Source organism: Triplophysa dalaica, chromosome 4, assembly GCF_015846415.1.
Source record: "Triplophysa dalaica isolate WHDGS20190420 chromosome 4, ASM1584641v1, whole genome shotgun sequence".
Classification (NCBI taxonomy): Eukaryota; Metazoa; Chordata; class Actinopteri; order Cypriniformes; family Nemacheilidae; genus Triplophysa; species Triplophysa dalaica.
The window spans coordinates 17,749,165-17,769,799 of record NC_079545.1 but is presented as its reverse complement, the minus strand read 5'-3'; the positions used below and the strand labels follow the sequence as shown (position 1 = coordinate 17,769,799).

The 20,635-nt window shown below is 37.5% G+C and overlaps 2 protein-coding genes across 2 annotated transcripts; both read right to left on the bottom strand.

The window, feature by feature from the left end:
- Positions 1 to 86: 86 nt before the first annotated feature.
- Positions 87 to 15,718, bottom strand: araf (A-Raf proto-oncogene, serine/threonine kinase). Its single transcript, XM_056745294.1, has 16 exons — positions 15,638 to 15,718; positions 12,142 to 12,296; positions 11,799 to 11,902; positions 11,603 to 11,705; positions 11,079 to 11,230; positions 10,908 to 10,985; positions 10,667 to 10,808; positions 10,504 to 10,528; positions 10,215 to 10,342; positions 9,908 to 10,110; positions 9,570 to 9,746; positions 9,059 to 9,105; positions 8,742 to 8,860; positions 8,514 to 8,645; positions 8,196 to 8,330; positions 87 to 3,627 (listed from the first exon to the last, which is right to left on the bottom strand). Exons 2-16 carry the CDS (start codon positions 12,247 to 12,249, stop codon positions 3,487 to 3,489), a joined length of 1,794 nt encoding a protein of 597 aa, XP_056601272.1. The 5' UTR covers positions 12,250 to 12,296; positions 15,638 to 15,718; the 3' UTR covers positions 87 to 3,486.
- Positions 15,719 to 16,062: 344 nt separating this feature from the next.
- imp4 (IMP U3 small nucleolar ribonucleoprotein 4) lies at positions 16,063 to 20,532 on the bottom strand. Its single transcript, XM_056746156.1, has 9 exons — positions 20,208 to 20,532; positions 19,805 to 19,913; positions 19,602 to 19,685; positions 19,406 to 19,515; positions 19,059 to 19,191; positions 18,698 to 18,852; positions 17,702 to 17,796; positions 17,539 to 17,612; positions 16,063 to 16,380 (listed from the first exon to the last, which is right to left on the bottom strand). The coding sequence occupies exons 1-9, from the start codon at positions 20,208 to 20,210 to the stop codon at positions 16,268 to 16,270; spliced, it is 876 nt and encodes a 291-aa protein (XP_056602134.1). The 5' UTR covers positions 20,211 to 20,532; the 3' UTR covers positions 16,063 to 16,267.
- Positions 20,533 to 20,635: the final 103 nt, after the last annotated feature.

Sequence of the window (20,635 nt, the reverse complement as noted above, 5' to 3'; positions counted from 1 at the left end):
TGTTAGTTCAAAAAAGCTTTTTCAAAGATGCTCTTTCTTATGCCATTGAATATAGATCATAATGAATCGATCAATAAAAACAATCGGACAAACAGAATTTAAGTTTTATTTTTTTAACCAAATTCAGTCAAAATTCAGCCTCCACAATATTCACCCCCCAAACAAAAAAATACTAAGATTTCCTATACACGTTTTAAAATAATTTTGTTCTTTTTGAGCCATCACACAAACATAAAACAAATACAATTTAAAGTAATCTTTAAAAAAAAAGTAACTGTACATAGAATATACCATTTTCGCAACACCTTTTAAGACTGCACACATTATTGCAATTTAATTAATATATGCAAATCTAGTCTTTAGAAATAAAATTGACCATTCATTTCATTTTCTCCTCCAGTAATTGTGGCTTGTACACTCCTTGGTATCTGTGCCTTTGTATACCCAAATTTGGACTGAACCATCTTAAAAATGCTGCATGGAAAATACACAAAAGTGACGCTTTATCTTTCTGCATGAGTTTTTACAACAGGGTCATTATGTGTGCTTTCAGTTAAAGATGTGCTTCAGAGATGTAAGGACAAAAAAATCCTATTTACCTGATCCAGGGTAGATAAAAGTTATATTACATTAATTTATTTGTATCATGTCAAGCAAATATCTGCTACAATTCTAATGACCTAGGGCCAGTTCTGTAGTTTTCTTTTCAAGTGATAATTCACAAAAAAAAATGAAATTCTTTCATTATTCAATCACTCTTATTTAAAGAACGTTGGTAACCAAACAAAACTAGCATCAATGACTTTGATTGTATGGACACAAAACCGCAGAGATAATTAAGAGGTACTCTTGTGTTCCACAGAAAGATTTATGTTCAGGATCCAAATTAAATTGGGTGAATAAATGATGACAGAATGTTTATTCTTATATGATCTCTCCCTCTAAAAGGACAGGTTGTCATTTGGTGGAAAATCACAATTCTTGGTAGCCTAATTTGTGGTCATCAAAACCAGGCTGTTGCTTTTTAAACCCATTTAACCATTGATATAGCTTTTATCAAATATGTTAAAAAGATAAGCTGTGCATCCAGTCCAAAAATGTTGCTTTCATAACCGTTATGAAAAGAGGAGCACATGCTTCCATCCACATTTTGTACTAAACAATATTATTACAATTGGTTCCTTAAGAGAAATCTAATATGTGAAGAGTACCACATCATGATTCTAGAAGAGCCCTGAAAACGCTTTAGTCATTTTCTCTCACCAAACCTGTTTCTATGTAATAACAGAGGAAGAATAAGAAAATAGAACCAAACCATACAACAGATAACCAAGTTTGTCCAAAACTACATTTCCAAGAGTTGCTCAGGGATATGAAATGTAGTTTCATTTTCCCTCTCACAACAAATGAAGAATTCCCCAGAACACCTACAGGCATCTTATGTGGAATGAGTACAGTTCAACGGGGTACCCAGCCCCATTCAAACATTGCTAAGAACCAAAGCACTGACTTTAGTACAACTGTCAGTTATGAATCAATAAGTTACAAATATAAAGACTACATTAAAAGATCGCATAAGGCCCCATCGCTTTAGGTTTCAATTGGTCTTATTGAAAGCAGATAAATGGGAGGAAAGTGAATTTTAATATTGCTTTCTCATAGCAAATTCTTTTGAGTTTCTGGAATGAAATTAAATGTTACACCAGAAATGTCCTCAACGTTAGCAGCTGCTAAGGATATCAGGTCACCGGCTTAACAGACATGGTAAGAACCCAGAAATATCTACCACCACTATGCCACAAACTAGTTAAAAGGAAATCCTGTGAAACCCCAGAGCGATTTTTGTATTATTGTTAAGAATGTGTTTAGTTTGATCATCTCTCTCAAAACACGTAGTCTGTTTTAACCAGAGGTCAGTAGCGCTTCTAGCAGCCTGAATTCCAAAGTGTCCATGACTTAAGCATTGCTTTAGAACTACAACTTCAGTTATCGCAAAATTACAGACTGGTTTCCCTGACACACCCCAATATCTTTCATTGTTGGGACAAACAGGTAGCTCCTTCCCAAATTCATTCTATTGGCCACCATCATTTTGTTACCTAGGTCCACTTCAAAAGCACCACAACAAAGATTACAAATCTGTCTGTATGTGATCATTTCCTGCACATAAACTGGGCTAGAAAAACATATCGACATTGAAACCATATTACCCACAAAGTTAAGATCACATCAACACCCCCCAAAATATTGTTTAAGACTGCCGAAACACGACCAAAATCACTTTTCTCACAGCTATCTGTGCATAATACTAACACAATGCATTAGTTCAAGCCAAACTGTGTCAGCATTATTCATGGTTATCCTGCTTATGGTCATGTCATTTCAGCTTAGATTGTAAATGATCACTTGGTTTTAGGGGAACAATAAACCATGTTCACTTTAGAAAGCAATACGAACTCCTTTCATACTAACAAAAGGAAATTATATGCACAACTTTTCCTTCCGATCACTTTTCGAAGTGTACCATAACAATCTGAGCTTTGAAATGTGCCATATTTGTATATATACACTAACAACATGTCTACACCGGACACTAATGAGATTAGCATTGCGCCATTATAAATTATAATGGGTTCCAATTCGTTTTAATGTCTCTTGTCGCGCCGCATCCGGTGTAGACACAGTATAATCGTGTATATATATAAATCTGACCAAAATACAGAAACAGCCCAAAAGTCAAATATAGCTAAGATGAAGATATTTAAAATAATCACAAAAGCACACACAATTCTTAAGGGCACAAGTAAAATGTACATCCAACCTAATGTGATACCAGTTAAGTGTTTTAAAAACAATGCCCATGAGAATTTGCAAACAGAAATGGACAAAATTAAATAGCTGATTTTGAAAGATGAATACTGTAAGTGATTGCAAACGGATTTATAATTGTATCACTGTCAGCAGAATGTCTGTGTAACGCAGATGAACGGAGTGACCCCAGCATGCTACAGTTGGAAGTTCAAGCAAGGGGAACAAAACAAATGTTCATGCTGAATATTGCAGATTCTATGAAAAAAATAAAATGCTACTTTCATAAAAAAACGCAGGTTGCAAGCACAATCATTTCAAACATACCTCAAAAAGGAGGTTTTAAGATTGTGTCGATATGATGCTTGGATTTTGAAATCCATTAAGTGTAATGAAAGCACAGAATATTTCCTTTTGCTGAAAGCAGCTAAACAGAATTCCCCTGTCTGACATTCTCTACAAGCAGCTTTAACCAGGAGCAGCCTAGAGAATTCCAGAAGCATGACGGGGAGACCAGGAGTGCTATTGAGTTGATAAATGTAGGGTGTTTGTGTATACAATGTATATAAAGGACCAATGAAACAGCTTGGGTGCTCTCAGAAATGTGTGGAATAACAGGAACTAGGGAATCCATGCTGGGAATGATGTTTAGGAGAAGACAGAGCATTCCCAGGAGTCTCACAGAGGCAAGAGACGCGTGGTGTTGAGGAGAAGTGGGTTCAGGTCCTCGGCATGTACAGCACGGTGTAGAGAGGGCTCGGAGGCACTCCGTTCGATTTTTGGCAATAGATACTGGACTTGCTCAATGCTCACCAAGATCTGAGGAATACCAAGAAAGCAAGAAACATGAGAGCAGGGCTGTACAGTGCAGCATAAAGGGGGGGAGGGGAAAACGGTCTGTGCTACGAATAAATCTAATAGTGTAGCACACGTGCGATACAGTTTGGCAGGTACATTAGACAGAGCCGCTTGTTTGTGTGAAGTGCGTTTGTCATTGTGCTTGTTCCTGTGTGAGGTTAACTAAGGGCACAACACTATTTAATGTTTGTTTTACGATTAAAACTTTTTTTTCCAGCTGCATCGAGTCCATCTATCTAGAGCCCTGATCTGCGTGATGTGGGAAAACATGAATCACGAAAGCAGAATTCTACAATTTAAATATGTCCTCTGCTATGTCTATGAATGAATGAGTTGCACACTTTAACATATTAGATGCGCGATACTCGTGGATTTGTCTGCATCTTTGTATACGAGGATATTATAGTACACAATAATTTTACTGCAGTCTACTGTAGTAAATAAATACTATGGTATAAAGTATGTTTGTGGACAATTGCATTTAGAGCATTGACAATAAAAAAAAGGAAAAACTAATTTGGTTAGAACTAAAAATTATACGGCTCTAATTCATCTGCTTGAATAATGTTAATGTCCTTTTTTAGTTGCCCATCTATTTATGTGATGACCTGGACTTGTGTTTTTTAAAAGATGATAACAGACGTACACTTGTGCTACAACTGTTTGGCCTTTGCAACAAAACTTTAAGGGGTGGTTTGTTTCCCGGACAGGGATTATCTTAAACCAGGACTAGGCCTTAGTTTAATTATGAAATTTATGTGATCTTAACAAACATGCCTTACTAAAAACATTACTTGTGTGTAGGGGTGGGCGATCTAGAAAAAAAAAAATCACGATTTTTTCCAGATAGATGACGATTCACGATTTTATCGCGGTTCTTCTTCAAGTTGGTTTTAAGACTATTTTGCAAATTAAAGGGGCTTCAATACAGCCAAACTAAGTCCCCATATAAAAATATACTCTTTACCATTTATATTATGAAGAATATTTTAATCAAGTTAATATTTAATGCAAGTGCAAGACCATAAATCAGCTGTTAGCAAAAAAACTTTACATTTTGAATTTTGTTTTTCATCTTGTTGCGGCACTCGGAGTAAAGCTGTGGAATGGGCGTGGAGGATAAATATTTTTGGCTGGGTATTTCGTAACGTGGATCTACGACTTTGAGCAGTTTTTTAAAGCCCTCATTTTCCACAGTCTTTATGGAAATCATGTCTTTGGCCAGGTAAAATGCGACCGCGTCAGTGATATCTTTCCAGCGCTTGCTCCTTCTGTCATACGGATACGTGTTTTTTTCTCAAATGGTTCTTTCGGTAAAGTCGTTGTTTAAGCCCTTTAGTTTCCGTGTGCTTGGTTGTACCTGATTTACTCGCGTGGGATCCCTTTATAATTTGACTGTCGGCATGCTCTTTCAGTCCCTTTATTTTGAGGTGGTTAAAAAGGTTCGTTGTGTTGCCTTACGACGCTCGAATCTTATCATTGCCACATTTGCAAATAACTGTTGTTTGGGCCGTGTCAGTTGGGGAAAACCCAAACCATTTCAATATTACTGATGTAGAACTTTTTTTAGGGACCAAGTCCTCCGTTTTCCCTCCATATTCACTGACCGCGTCACTTAATCTTACTGAATTCACAAGCAACGTATACGAGCTTGTTTACATGGCGCAATCTATCGCAAGTATGTGGACGAATTCTATAGAACAGCACTATATAGGACGATTTAACGATTTTCCCGAAAAAGTGGATCGTGCAGTCATTTTAATCGTTCGCGATATAATATCGTCATATCGCACACCCCTACTTGTGTGCATTTTGAGACAACACAAAGGCAATGATGTACTTTTCGATGTCCACGCAAGTTGTTTTCCGTTTGGACAGCCCTTACATTTACTTTAGTCTAGGACTAGTCTAAACCCTGTCTGGGAAACTGCCCCTAAAACTGTAGCACCAGTGCTATGTGCAAAAAAAGTTTAAGTATACAGCTCTGGAGAGGCTGATGCTTTATCCAACCGATGCTTAAAATGACTAAAGAACTAAAGGAAAAAAAACTTGACGGACTACATCCACACTTTATAGGTTTACAATCATCAATCTGAATAGATTTTATCCAGCTTCAACTTTCAAACGTACTGTTGCATATACCCTTAACATTGCAATCGGATTCAAATATTCGTTGACATGTACATTATACACTCACCTAAATGATTATTAGGAACACCATACTAATACTGTGATAGACCCAGAAACAATGCTCAGGTAGGGCGTGGCATTTAAACAATGCCCAATTGGCACTAAGGGGCCTAAAGTGTGCCAAGAAAACATCCCCCACACCATTACACCACCACCATAATTACCTTAATGAGAAATTGAACAGGTGTTCCTGATAATCCTTTAGGTGAGTGTATATATTCTGTACAAACACGTATCGTCTATCAACCTTACACATGTAGAATGGAAAATTCTCCAATGGCAAGATGCTTGTTATTTGCTTTATGTTGTGTAATGTTTCTGTTATGATATAAAATAATGAATGGCTGCAGTGTTTCCCACAGGATTTTGACAGACCTGTGGCACTGGTGGAATTCAGTCGTAACTTTAATATTTACTAAAGTAATGTTAAAATATACTATAGGACTAGTGATGGGGTATCGTTAAGGTTTTAACGGTATTACTACTTTTATCGATACCACTTATCGTTACTGTTATCTGTACTTTTTGTTGTGTTTTTTTTGTGAAAGACAAAACTAAAGCTGGAGTTGTTTTCACTATTTAAAACATTGTTTACTGACCTAACATATCTTAATGCAGGTAAACGATGACTGATACCCGCCTATTATTCATAGAGAATTAAAATATAATGCATGTGGGCCTAAGTTTGTTTGTGTTTTTTGTTGTTTAATATATTGGACCAGATGCTGGAGTCGATTAGGTCACTGTAACTGCAGCTTTACATTCACATAATGTAGTCAACTCTGTTTGGGCTTAAAAGTTGTACAGGTTTGGAACCTCTTGCAACGTACACACACAAAAAAAGTTTATGTATTTCATCACTACAAATTTATTTTTTTAGGTAAGCTCTGCTTTATAATTTTTTAAGCATAATTTATTATTATTCATCCATTTTAAAGCAGAACTGTGAAAGCATTTTTAGTGTTTAAAATTTAAATAGGCTACTACAGAAAAAAATACTTTTTATTGTGATCTGTGTTTATTAAATTATAACATACTAATTTAAAGAAACCTTATGCAATGTTTATGTCTGTGTCATTTAGGAAGACTGCTTGGCTAGTATGTGTACCTGAGGACGTGGATGATTAACTAGTCGAAAACTTTGTATTTATTTGTCTGCACATAATGCACTTTTGAAAGATGTTTTGCCAGATTGCTTGTGTTTCCGCCCTTACGAGCTAAAATCTTGTTAAACTTGTTACAACGAGCATTGTCTGCATCCACTCGAGTGAAATCTAACCATACTTTAGACTGTTTGATTCTCTCCGCCATCGTCACTCAATTAAGCACATGCTTTTGGTTTTGTGTGCTTGCAAGCTCTCGTGTTCTGTGTGCGCGAGCTCCGTGTAGTGTGGGACAAGACGGACATTTCGCGTGCGAGATTGCGAATAACGAAAATGCAGGTAAATGTTTTTAATATTATCGCAAATTAGAAATGGTTGGTCAGTTAAAATATGCTAGTTAACTTTTATTTAGCAATAATAAATAGGATCTTTTTCTTAATTTCTCCAGTACCCACAGCAGAACCGTTAACGTCAAAGCTTATCGATACTTCGGTCTTTTATAATTTAGCCCCGGGACTGATTAAGTACCGGGTTTCGGTACCCATCCGATATAGGACACAAACATTTTATTGCAGTCTACTGTATGGCACATACAGCAGTTGCTGTTAAAATCCTTAATTTATAAACAATACAGTAAATCTACATTGAAGAGCGGCCAGCTATATGCGGTTTTCCCATTTTCAACAATGTGTTGCTTGTATTACGATCGCATCTTTGATTTTAAATGCAAGTGACAGTTAAATACACTAAATGTACGGACTAGAGGCCGAAGGCTCGCACACAAATAGAGCTCATCGGAAGAAAGTGCATGCAAACATGGAAGAGGACGTGCACGCGCCACTCGCACCAAACATGTCAGGAAAGAGAGAAGACGTGCAAGCGCTGTTTATCCACTAGTTAATTTATCACAGATACAGTCATTATCACGGATTGAAAAAAGTACAAAAACTTAGGCCAAATCTACTTGGACGGCCATTTATATGCCTGGGCTGATCGAGGAAGTAAATGCATTGCATGGGAAACGCTGTGGCAGTCATTGCAAAAATAAAGGTTCTTGTTATCATTTCAGTTCTATACCCTTTCCAATATACTGGATATTTCTTACAGATCAAACTCATCGAATCATTTAAATAGTATAAATAAAGGCTTTTTAAAGCAGTTTATTTGTTTAACAGTTTATTTGTTTGCATGTACTCTTAACATAGCTTTGAGATTCTAATTCTAAATTATTCTCACCTGTGGAAAGAGAGGCCGTTCATCCCGTTTGAATTTCAGACAGTCGATGATGAGCCTCTTCACTGATTTAGGGCCGTTGCTGTATAACTTACTGAGGTCTGGCGACAAGTACCCACGACCCACCATAAAAATAATCTGCAGGAGAAGAATACTTGAAAATCAAACACACAACACAATTGGATAAAAAAGAAAAACGGATTGTACATAAAGCAGTTCAGACAAGAGGGTTCTGGGCACATTTTAAATGTAACCCAATAGCTGAACTGGTGAGAATGGTGAAATATTGTATTGAAACTGGCAAATCATGGAGTATCTCACCTGGTCCCTGTTGTTGATATTTGAATAAGGCAAAGTCCCAGAGATCAGTTCATAGAGCACCACTCCATAGCCATAAACATCAGACTGGAAGGTGTACGGGTTAGTGTCCTGCATTCTGATCACCTCAGGGGCCTGTTAAACAACAGCATTGTATAAACATTCATAATTTGAAGGGGCCTGCAGCTGGATACTATTGTGCTATTGATACATGTGATGGCGATTACGCACCATCCACAGGATGGAGCCACTGGGCTGTTCAACTTGCTGAGAGCCACTCCAGCGAGACTTGACCGTGGCCAGCCCAAAGTCACCGATCTTAACTGTCCAGCCCTCGTGCAGGAAGATATCTGACAATTGAGCTCAGGAGATGAACACAGCACAACTTTGAATAGCTGACTTTCAGTAAAGACAGAACACAAGTTCAAGTCTTCGGGGTAGTCAGGGTGCAGAAATGCTGCCATCTGCTGGCAGCACACGTGGTGACTATCATTGCCACACATCTCTTACAACACAAGAGCTCTTCTATTGCACTATAGAAAGGATACTATTGGATTTCAAGTCCCGATGAATGATGTTCTTGGCATGAAGGTAACTGTTTGAAAAAAAAAGTTTATTAAATACGAATTGAAGAAAGTGTTGCTAGGTTTGAATAAAAAGTCCATCTTTGCCCTTTAGACAATTAGACAACTTAGCAATTGATGTGTTTTTTTCCAGCACAAATAGATCCTGTGGTCAAACACCTCATTTAGTGTTATATTCTGCTGTGAATAACTGCCATTGCTTCTATTTGCTTTTATGAAGTTGCTCTCAGCTTCAACATTGTACACAATGTACCACTGTTATTCAGGCTTACTATGTGCCGGTCAAGCAAAACTCCAGTATTATGAATATTATTATTGTTTAAACAGCATGTAAAAAGAACCCATGAAGCCTATCTGTAAGGGAACTTTCTTTTTTTACAACAAAACATTACCTTATTATTTTTTATATAATATAGTCTCATCAGCTATTCATACAGTATCATGAAAAAAACTATCCTGAAAATTTGTTTCTTACTCCATGCCCTGTGCAGTCTGGCGAGCGACATCGATGCGGCGCATGGTATCAAATTTGGTCTCTGTAACATGCAGGTGGTGGTATAGACTGCTGCCTTCACACCACTGCGTGATAATGGCAAAATTAGGCTTCGTCATAAAGCCCATGAACAGCAGAATGTTGACATGACGTGTTTTCCTGAGGAAACAGAGATCAAATATAAGAACTGGTGACAGATTTGGAGATTTGGTGTGGATGCAAATTACATCATAAAAAGTATGCATACTTATTACAGACCATCGCTAGCCTTTTAAACCTTTTGAATGTTTTTTATGATGAAGATGAGAAGATTGACTCACCGTAAAACCTGCATCTCATTTTTAAAGGCTTGAAGCTGCTCTGGTGTCGGTTCTGTCACTTTAAGAATCTTGATAGCCACATCTCCATGCCATTTGCCTTTGTAGACGGTCCCAAAAGAGCCGGTTCCAATTCTCTTTATCGTGGTCACCTCGCGTGGGTGCACCTCCCAGTAGTAACTAGAGTCTCTGTAGTTTCCTCGGTGCTTAAAAAAAACATAAAATGTCAGAACTACTGATAGTTCAAGAAAAAACCCTGCACTACTAGCAGAATCATTCAGGGTTCATATCAACTGAAAGGCACACTAACCAATTTCTTCTTATCATCAGACGACGATGACTTTCGTTCCTTGGGCTCAGAAGGGGATTTTGGAGGTCTTCTTCCTGGTGACCCTAGGTGGGGCGGACTAGTGGAAGGCTTGGGAGAGGACTCTGGTCCTGTTGATACAATTTAAACACACAAACTTTACATGTGATGTTGTGTGAATGTGCAATGATGGTCAAAAAACTAAATGAACAAGAATCTGTACTCCTGCTTATAATGGCCAAACATCACACACAAAAAGTGAAAAATAAAAGTAGAAAAAACAGAAACTCACCTATTGTGCTGGTTTTTAATGGCTCCTGAATGAGAGTGAAAAAAATGAATGAATGCATGCAATGATGGAGGAGAGATGACTGTGATGCATACAAAAAGGTTACAGTTTCCTATGCTTTTTCAAAAGAATTTGGACCAACTACTTGTTGGCCGTGTTCTCTAACCTCCATGAGGAGAACAGATGCAGGATCCAGCGTGCTGATCATGTGGACATTTGGTGTTGAGGTGGAGCGATGTCTCTGGAGAGACTGAATGTCCTCCGCCCGCATCAAGAAGTGAAAGGAAGAGTTAGGAGACATTGCCTCTCTACAAACGACAAAACATACATTTAAATGAAGAAAACATGTTGACTATGCTTAATTTACAACTTGGGAACAAATTATATACATATGAAGTTAAACGTACCCAGGCTGATCTGAGGTTAGTGATATGCGGGGTATGGGAGGTATGGTGTCTTCTGTACTAGAATCACACCTGAGAATTCTACAAGTTAAAAAATCAAATTAAAGAAATCAGTAACCAAGTGACCAACCAACATTTTTCACGAGATTTCAAATACGGTTGCAAAACACGAACCGTTTCATGTTATCCATGTCCACACATACAGTAGGAACTTTACTGCTACAGTGTTGGTGAAACTTATAGCCACATGTTTGACACCTGAAGCCATTGAACAAGAACTTGTGGCAGAAGTCACAGTATGCTAACTTAAAGAATGTTTTACGAACCTGTGAAAACAAGATTGTGACATGTAACATGGAAAGATACAAATTAAAGCTTTAAAATGTTTCACAACTGCTGTAGACAAACTGAGATATTGATCTACGAGCTCTCGGTTCTATATATATATATATATATATATATATATATAAAGAAATGAATAGGATAATGCAATGCATGTCGTTTTGTATAAGAGCGTCTGCCAAATGCATAAATGTATGTTCATTTTCAATTTTATATCATTGCACAGTTTTAAAATGATTAGAATATCATTGCAGTTACAAGAAAACTTTAGCTCGGACTCCATCTTTCAATCTAAAAGGCCTAAAAATGAGAACTCAGCCAACCCTCCTTAGACTCTGTTGCGCAAATGCACTTACAAAGTTGTGCATGGTAAGGGGAACATCATCTAGCACTTCAACCAAAAGCTCCTCCCCTACGAGGGGTGTGATGTCAGTGTTCCATTCTGTAAGCCTCTTACGCCTGGCCAGGAGAGGAAAGAAAAACAAACAAAAATGTAAGCATCAACTCTACTAAAGGGAGACATTTTAGGCTTAAGCCTTTATGGAAACGCACCCTTCAAGAAGCCTAAAGACAGCGCAGCAATCCTGGCTCAGGCCTCTGACTTTCAGGGCTTTGCCTAGACTATCATAGACAGTCTGTCCAGGCCGAACGTTTACCTGAACACACGATCACATGATGGTATCAACATAAAACAAAACTCAGATTCTGTTAAATCCTTAAAATAGCAGTGCTTCTGTTTAGGTTCCTGTATCTCAAGAGCATTATGTTAGCAACCCAAAAGGTCTGATTCCAGGAAACACACATGTACTGATAAAATGTATATATTAAATACGTTCTTGGTAAAAAGCATCTGGCATACATAAATAAATAAGACATGAATTTACAGAACCCTCACCACTGTCCGTTGCTTGTTAGGGAGGTAGACACGGATGGTGCCACCACCTCGGGGCATGTCTTCAGGGCTGTTTTCCCCCGAGGAGGAACAGGAAGAGGTGGATGACATGGTGTCTGCTAAGGGGCAACGAGGGCCTGGCACCACTGAGACTCAAGCTGCAAGAAAAGTTCACACACCAGGTCAAAACACGAGGAAGCCCTCATCTGGAGGCTGGGGGTGAAATAGAAAATGCTGAATCTGTCGACTCTTCTACAAACATCATGGACGAAGGTTGTAGTCAAATGATAGTCTTGGCACAGACATAAGAAACAATGTATCTTCCTAGTCCTTTCCGCTACTTATAATTAGGGCGGTCACAATTAAATGTCTCTTCTGTTATAGTCACTTGTAATAAAGCTCTTAAACAGACCACCGTAATACCCATTCATTTAGACAATCATCTGTCAAATGATCAGAAATCAGAATCCATATTTATAATAACTTCTTTAAAGCAACACTTTGTAGTTTTTTTGACCTTAATGTCTCTAAAATTATTTGAAGGGTAGAACAACTCTCAACTGGAGGACGAATTCTTCTCGCGCTGCCATCTCAGCAGCCTCATAGCGGCTACAGCCACACTCTGTAAGTTCTGTTTTTGGGTCTGTACACACAGCCCCGCCTATCCCCTGCCTGCGGAAGAGTGTGAAAGGGTTTCTAAACAACGTTTCTTCATTCGCTGGTTGCATCAGCTTAGTAAACAAAACTCTGAAGAGGTGAAACAGGTGACACCCATAATGGGGGGGGGGCGTTGTGTGCGGCGCGAATAATTAATTTTAACATGTAAATTATGCATTCTGGCACACTCTGACAAGAAAAAAAGACAATATTTGCTTCAATAAAAAATCTGTCACTCCAGCCACAATTTGCTGGTCAAAATGTATTACTTCAGTCTTTTAACCTGCACAAGTTTTTCAAGTGCACCACATGACAACTATGGAGCAGCAGCTAATCACATGACGTTTGACCAAATAAGAACATTGCCCTGTTCTCGCGATCCCAATTCTACAAGTCGTAATTAAACATATAATAAGATCTTTATTTGTCTACATCTTCTGAGAGGTGCACCTTCCTAAGTCTTTCCTAAAGGGGCGGCGACCCAGACACCACACACTCAGGATCTTTTATAATCCGTCCTATGATCTGATTGAATCACCAATCTGCATGACACCTGCCAATGACGGCCATGATGCATGACACCCTCCTACATCGTGTCCATCTTAAGCATACAATTGCGCATCTGACGTTCTGGTTTCGGTTTTAAAACATGCAGGGTTGAGAAAATAAAGTGCTGATGTTAAAAGAGTTATTAAGAGAGATAACGTGCAGGACCTGATTGATGCTTCAGTTATAAGACCTCAAAAAAAGATATTAAGAGCCTTGATAAAAAAAGAAAGTTCAAAAAGCAGATACAAGAATTTCGACGAAAAGCGGCGAGTTTGCAGGTTCTGCTTATACAGCCTCATTATTTATGACACTGGAAACAAACAATTACGCTTATCAACCACATGGGGGAGCCATCAGCAAAGTTCTTTAGTGTGGCTTTAAATGTTCCTCAAGGTCCTGAAGTATATCTTCAAGATAAGTGAAAGAGGGTGTGAGCGTGTGGAATTGTTGTTTTAATTCAAAATCACCAAACAACGTGGGAATATTAAAATAATTTCCACATTTCTAAAACAGGCATATTTAGGGGATTGCAAATGCAAGGAATTAACACCCTTATGAACACTTAAAGGGATATTTCTCAAGGCATCCTAACTGAATATGACTTTCTTCTTGAAAAATAATGCAGTCAAAGTTATATAACCACGTATCCCTGTTATCCAAGCTGTAAAATGGGAGTTAATGGGGGTCAATTTTTTGAAGCTCCACAAAAGTACAGCCATCGATCAAAGAACTGCTTGACGTGGCTCCCTTGTCTCAACAAAGGTCTTTTGAAGCGAATCGATGCATTTGTTTAAGAGAAATATCCATATTGACAACGCTGTTTAACGATAATGTCGAGCTTCTGTTATACCCCTGCTGCTGCTCAAAATCTTAGTCTTTAAAGCTTATTTAACAGAGACAAGTAGAAACAAGTATTCTTAAAGGCAGAGTAGATAATTTGGAAATGCTAACGTTTGCCTGCTAGCAGTGCAATAATATGATCCCTCCCTCTCGTGAATCACCATCCAAAGCCACGCCTCTTCCAAAACACATGAGTGAGCGCACAGACCAGAAGCTGTTTGATCAGTTTCAGTGAAGTCATGTCACATTCACTGGTGAGAAAACATTACAGTATAAAGTGAATTACATTACTACAATAACAATATCTCCAGGTACCTGCTCTCTGTCCACCACTGTCCCGCTGCGTGCACATCACACATGAGAGCGCTGACGTATGATGTCCGCATGAACAGGGTGCACAGTTGGATGCAAATTATGCTGACTGAAAATGTACACATGACGTATCATTGCCCTCGGACCGAGGGCAGTAATTGGTCCAACGTTTTTGACCCTATGCCTTTCACAGAAGATATATAATTATAAAAATACCAATGAATGTTTCACTTATTTATTGCTATCAGGATGTTAAGAGAATTCCAACCGGCATGACGAAAAACATTTCTGTACAGAATTGCCTACTCCGCCTTTAAATTGAGAATTCTGTGGCAATCGATTCACTACCCCGTTTTCACAACATAAAACCACAAGTATGCTACATATTTCACAAAACCGGACTTAAGAAGGGTGCAAGAAAGAAAATAATTAGACATACAGGGAACTAAAGAAAACGAGTACAGCAATAGACCAACAATTAAAATATATCCATTTATCCACAAAGATACAAAACCAGTGTTTGTTAAAATGTAAAATGTTTTTTTCAGGGGGAGCTTAGGACAGAATTTTCCCTATTTCTTTAACACCCCTAGACTCACATTTTACTGCAAACCGTGCATCAAGTCCTCTGTGATGGTCAAATGAACACTCTATGAGTGTCACATTTGCGGCAGAAGAGGATACACAAACATCTTCCCTCCACAAAGCGTAACCACAGAAATGTGCAGCAGCCTGCAGTCAAAATGAGCTGGCTGGCTTAAGTTTGATCTGCCCTGTTGCTTTAACACAGGACATACATTCTTAGATTACCCAAGTATATTGGTCAACATTATGATGCCTATTCGTTTAATAAAAACAGGTTATATAGAACTCCACAAGTCTTGTCAGGTGCCTTTTTCGTGCTAAAGCAGGGAATGCTCTGTTCATGAGGCGGAAAGGGATAAGACGACTAAATTAGCAGCTAGCTAGCGTTGCTAATGCTGACCAACCCTTCTGTTTAGTATTTGAAAAGCCGTCTAAATCGATTTTTCACCATCGTTACTATACATGACTACGACTTGCATCTGTCTCGATGTTACAACAGACCACGCTGCCTGTTTGCGAAAGTGAATTTCATTTTTTCTGCAAAGTAAATACTCACCTGGGACAGCCATCTTGAATTCTCTCAGTCTGAAGTCGGATCAGCAAAGAATTTCTGGGAAAGCGGAACAGCGGAACCTCGTACGCTGATTGGACGGAATCAGTGATTCGCAGAGCTGATTGGTCGCCTTTTGTATTACATTGTAGTAAGGGAACGAGAAAGGGGCGTGTGCTGCGAATAACGATTTCAAGTTTTTCAAGGCTTGAAGAAAACTACACTGTGAAGAGACATCCTTTATCAATTATTGCAGATATATATATATCATTTAATTGCACATGTATATGTTTTAATTTTATCCGAAGCAGGCTGCACATATTACATTTATTTAAACACAATATTGGTTTGAAACCATGAAATTTAAACAACACATATTGTGAATAATCCACAACAAGAAATATTGAAGTACAATAATGAAAAACACAAAGTAAAGAGTAAAGTTTGTTTAATGTTTAGTGACCTCTGTACAAAGGTTGTTGGAGATTTGTCAAAAAACAAAACCAAACACAGTTTGCAGAGAGCAAAATGCCCCATATTTCTTCCAAATGTTCAAATGTAAAAAATCCAAAATATCTGCATTGTAGGTGGATTTTAACTTATAATGTCCATGCTGAGTGACCAATACACATCTGGTTAATCTACACTCAAGAATTTCCTCTTCTTGGAAGTGCGTGTGTAAAAATGACGACGCCATTCAATTTCTGCGGTATTCTCATTCTCCAGTGTGCCCAGCTTGATCATGTACACTAAAAAAAACATTAAAATTATAACATCAATTATGAAAGTGGACAAAGAGCATCACAAAACTAGTGTTACTTGCATTAACATCAATATACAGTTGCGCTCAAAATTTTTCATAACCTAGGTAAATATGATCAAATAAAACTGTACAAATAAATCTATCATTAAGGTTTTGGATCTTTATCACAAAAATCTAACCTTTCATTAGAAAATAATAATTTTAAATAGGGAAGGGAATCTCATTATGAAATAAACGTTTTTCACTAAAACACATAGCTCATAATTAATTATGCCATTTAATTCAGTACTTTTCCCAAACTTCTTTTTGCTAAAATAACAACTCGGGAGTCTTCATTTATAATGCCTAATGAGTTTAGAGAACACTTGACAAGAGATCAGAGACAAATCCTTCATCCAGAATCACTCCAGACCCTTAAGGTTCCCATTTCCACGTAAGTGCTTCTTTTCAGTTCTCCCCATTCCTTTTCTATAGGGTTTAGGTCAAGGAACTGGGATGACCATGACAGAAGCTTGGTCTTGTGCGCAGTGACCCATTGTTTTTGTTTTTAGATCATTGTCCTTTTGGAAGATCCAAACTTGGCCTATTATGTGACTCCTAGTAGGGGCAGTCGGGTTTAGATTTTTTAACTGTGGGTATTTGCTGGAATCCATGACGCCATCTATCTGAACAAGATATCTAGGATCTTCAGCAGATAATTAGGCACAAAACATTAAAGCCAAGCAGGTTATATAAAATTTTACACAATTTTACTTTTTATCCATGTCTGCACCAAATCCAACATGAGTGTTTTGCTGCTAAAAAGCAGTTTTTGGATAAACTCTGAACTCATTAGGCATTATAGGTGAATACTCGGAATCTGTCATCTAGGCAAAAAGATGGTGGCAATTATTACTGAATCAAAGGGTATGATTAATTATGAGCAATGTGTATTTGAGAAAAACATTTATTTCATATGAGATTTCCCTCCCCATTAAAAATGTGTATTCTCTAATTAAGGTCAGATTATTGTATTTTTTTAATAAAAGATCTTAAAGCTTAATGATGCAGATTTATTTTTACAACAGTCTCTCATCATATTTACCAAGAGTATGAATAATTATGAGCTCAACTGTATCTAAAATCAAAAAACTGAGTTGCTTACATTTCATTTCAAATCTGGGACCAACTTCTGTCAACTCAATGTTCTTGTGGTCTGTTTTCTTGTAGGTGTGGTGTCTGCAATATACAGTCATTTCAGTCAAAAATAAAATTTACCACATATCTTGCTTAAAACACTTACAACAGCGGTTAATGTAACCACTCACCTGAAAGAGATAAAGTCATCTTTATTTGCGAACGTTATGACACGTTTGCTATCCTCTTTGGGTACAGGAAACAAATACTTCAGGATGTTAGATGCCTACGCAGAAAACATTAAAAACATAACATATGAATTCATATCAGGCAGAAACCAAGCTGCTATTAATCATATTTTTAAAGTGAAAAGCACTAATAAATTATATTAAAATGCCTAGTCTACTCATTATATTTTTAGATACTGGTATATTAAGAGTAGTCTAGTAAAAAATACAAATAACTTTAACACAGTGTCTACACCAGTGCGATGCGACAAAAGACAATAAAATGCATTAGTAGTTAGAACCCATTATAATGTTATATTTTGTACACACAGGTTAGACACTGTGTAAGAAAAACAAAGACATGAAAGACTTTTTTTTTTTAAGAATCATGTTACTTTATATTGTTTATAAGTGCTACTCCTGATGATGCTTGCTTAAAGGTAAAGTTAATCTCAAACTCAAAACTGTGTAATTTTTTACTCGCCCACATGATGTTCAACATGTTTTTAGACCTCCCGGCATCTTTAGAACACAAATATTGATTTTTAGGTGAAATCTGCGATATTCCCATGTGTCAAAGTGCTCCCTTGACCACGCACCATAGACTGACAAGACGGAGTAGAATATATCGATTAAATTCTTCATTTTGGGTTGTTTTTCGTCGTAATTTCATCGCTTAAAAAAAATCAGTTGAGCCAATATAAGCGAATGGAGCAATATAACGATGTCTTAAGTACTTTTCTGGACCTTGACAACAACTATAATCACGCTGTCAGTGAGGAGGCCTGGAAATCTCTTGGATGTCACCTAAAATATCTTTATTTGTGTTCTGAAGAAGCCTGGACATGTGGGTGAGTAAAAAATAACACAATTTTGAGTTTGAGATCAATTTTTCCTTTAAACTATCAGTAGCCAGAATATATTTTTTTTTATTATTTTTATTTCCTTTAAGACTCTCACCCTTCTGCCAAGACGTGATGAGAAGTTGTGAAATATCAGGTGAGGGTAGGCCTCAGACATGGTGCCAATGTCTGGGACATCATGTCTCATCACCACATTATACATGGTGAAGTAGGCTGTTGGTCCAAAAGGAAGATGAGATACCACCAAACCATCTAAAAAAAGTAAAGTACAAAAAACACACATGAAAAAGACCCGGAGAATTCCAGACGTACCCATATTTCAAGGTTTTACCATTAACAAAGCATGACAGTGTTAAACTGAATAGTTCAATAGAACAATTGACAAAGCAACAGCAATACAAGACACCAACTGGGTACTTGTACGCTGCTTGCACACAAATAATAAAACATGGTTATACCTGGCTGGCCTCTTGTTTCGTGGATGATGACAAGGTCAGTGACGTTATTGGCTTTGCAAGCATGCACTAATGTTTTAACCTCATGGTTTCCTCTATTCATTCGCTGGGCCCCTGGGAACATAAGCTTCATTTCCTGCATGAAAAAAAAGACCAAAAATGATACAACCACCACCACGCCAATTCTAAACACTATGCATGAAGACTGTTTCCCCCTTTCTCAATATGGTAACATGAACTCAAAAACTAAACATCCATCTGGAAGAATTATTTACCGTCTACAATTATTTACACAACTCATGGTAATAAAGACAATTGAGGATAAGCTAAATGCAAGTGGTGTAACAGACTTTGGAAAACATCTTGAGTCTCGAGCTCGGGTCTCTGGATGTTGTGACCATGATTTTAGGGTCCTCCACTCCGGCCCATTTGTACTCATCATCCATATGAGAGCTGACACCTAAACAATATGAAGAATACAGAAAAGCAAATATAAATGGTAGGCAGCGTTCTGATACAAGCACATAAAAATGGAGATCAACTCACCTTCCCCACCCTCATCATCAAACTCCAATAGTTTCTGTAATTCTAAAGCCTCTTTCCGAACCTCAGTGGGTATAAGACGATTTTCTGTAAATATAAGAACGACATAGTAGAGTGACAGGTCCAAATGATAGCAAACAGTTTACATGTTAATAAAAGACGAGTATGAACAGATGACGGAGACGGATATATTGCTTAAGTCTCACCATCTAAAGCAGATTTGACCTTTTGTTTCTTCTCTTCGATGGTTCGCAATCTGTCCTCCTGAGCTTTTCTATACAGGTATTCTTTCCTCAGTCTCACCTCTCGCCGCAGCTAGATCACAAAAAAAGAACACAACCTCCTTAACAAACATCTAACAGTCGTACAAAAGACAAACAAACCAATAGCTTTGGGAATGAATGAAAGAAATTAATGCTTTTGTAGAATATCCACTTTGACCACACACAACAGCCCACAAAGGTAGCACTGCATGGCTTACTAAACAATAATACTCTTAATATCACGGGACGACAAATACCGTATTATTACATTTAAGCGAAAAATATAAAAGACGTCTTATTAAGTGAAGTATATTGTTAAAATTAAACAGCGTAAACTAAAACTCACCATTTTTAAGGTTTGCACGTGACAATACTCCCTCACTGTCTACTAACCCGACTTCCTGTTAGACAACCCGCTCATCCAATCACTGATATGGAACAAAATGACGCTAACTTTCAAAATAAAGGTTGAATAGCCCCTATCAGTGGGCGGCTCTACAGTATAAAATGGATTTTAGAATCCACGTTTTGTGAATAAAAAGAATAACATAATCTGACATTAAACCAACTAAAAAACACAGATAAAATATATCTGTGAAAGTTCAGTGAAAGCTGTTGAGTAATAAAATATGTTATTGATACTCTGCAATACATCTCAGGTGTTTAAATATTTATACATTTTAAATACCACACTAGTAAAAATGAATAATAAATCTGTTAAATAGAAAGAAAACTACTTATCTGTTAAAAAGTGAAGTGAAAACCTGTTACACT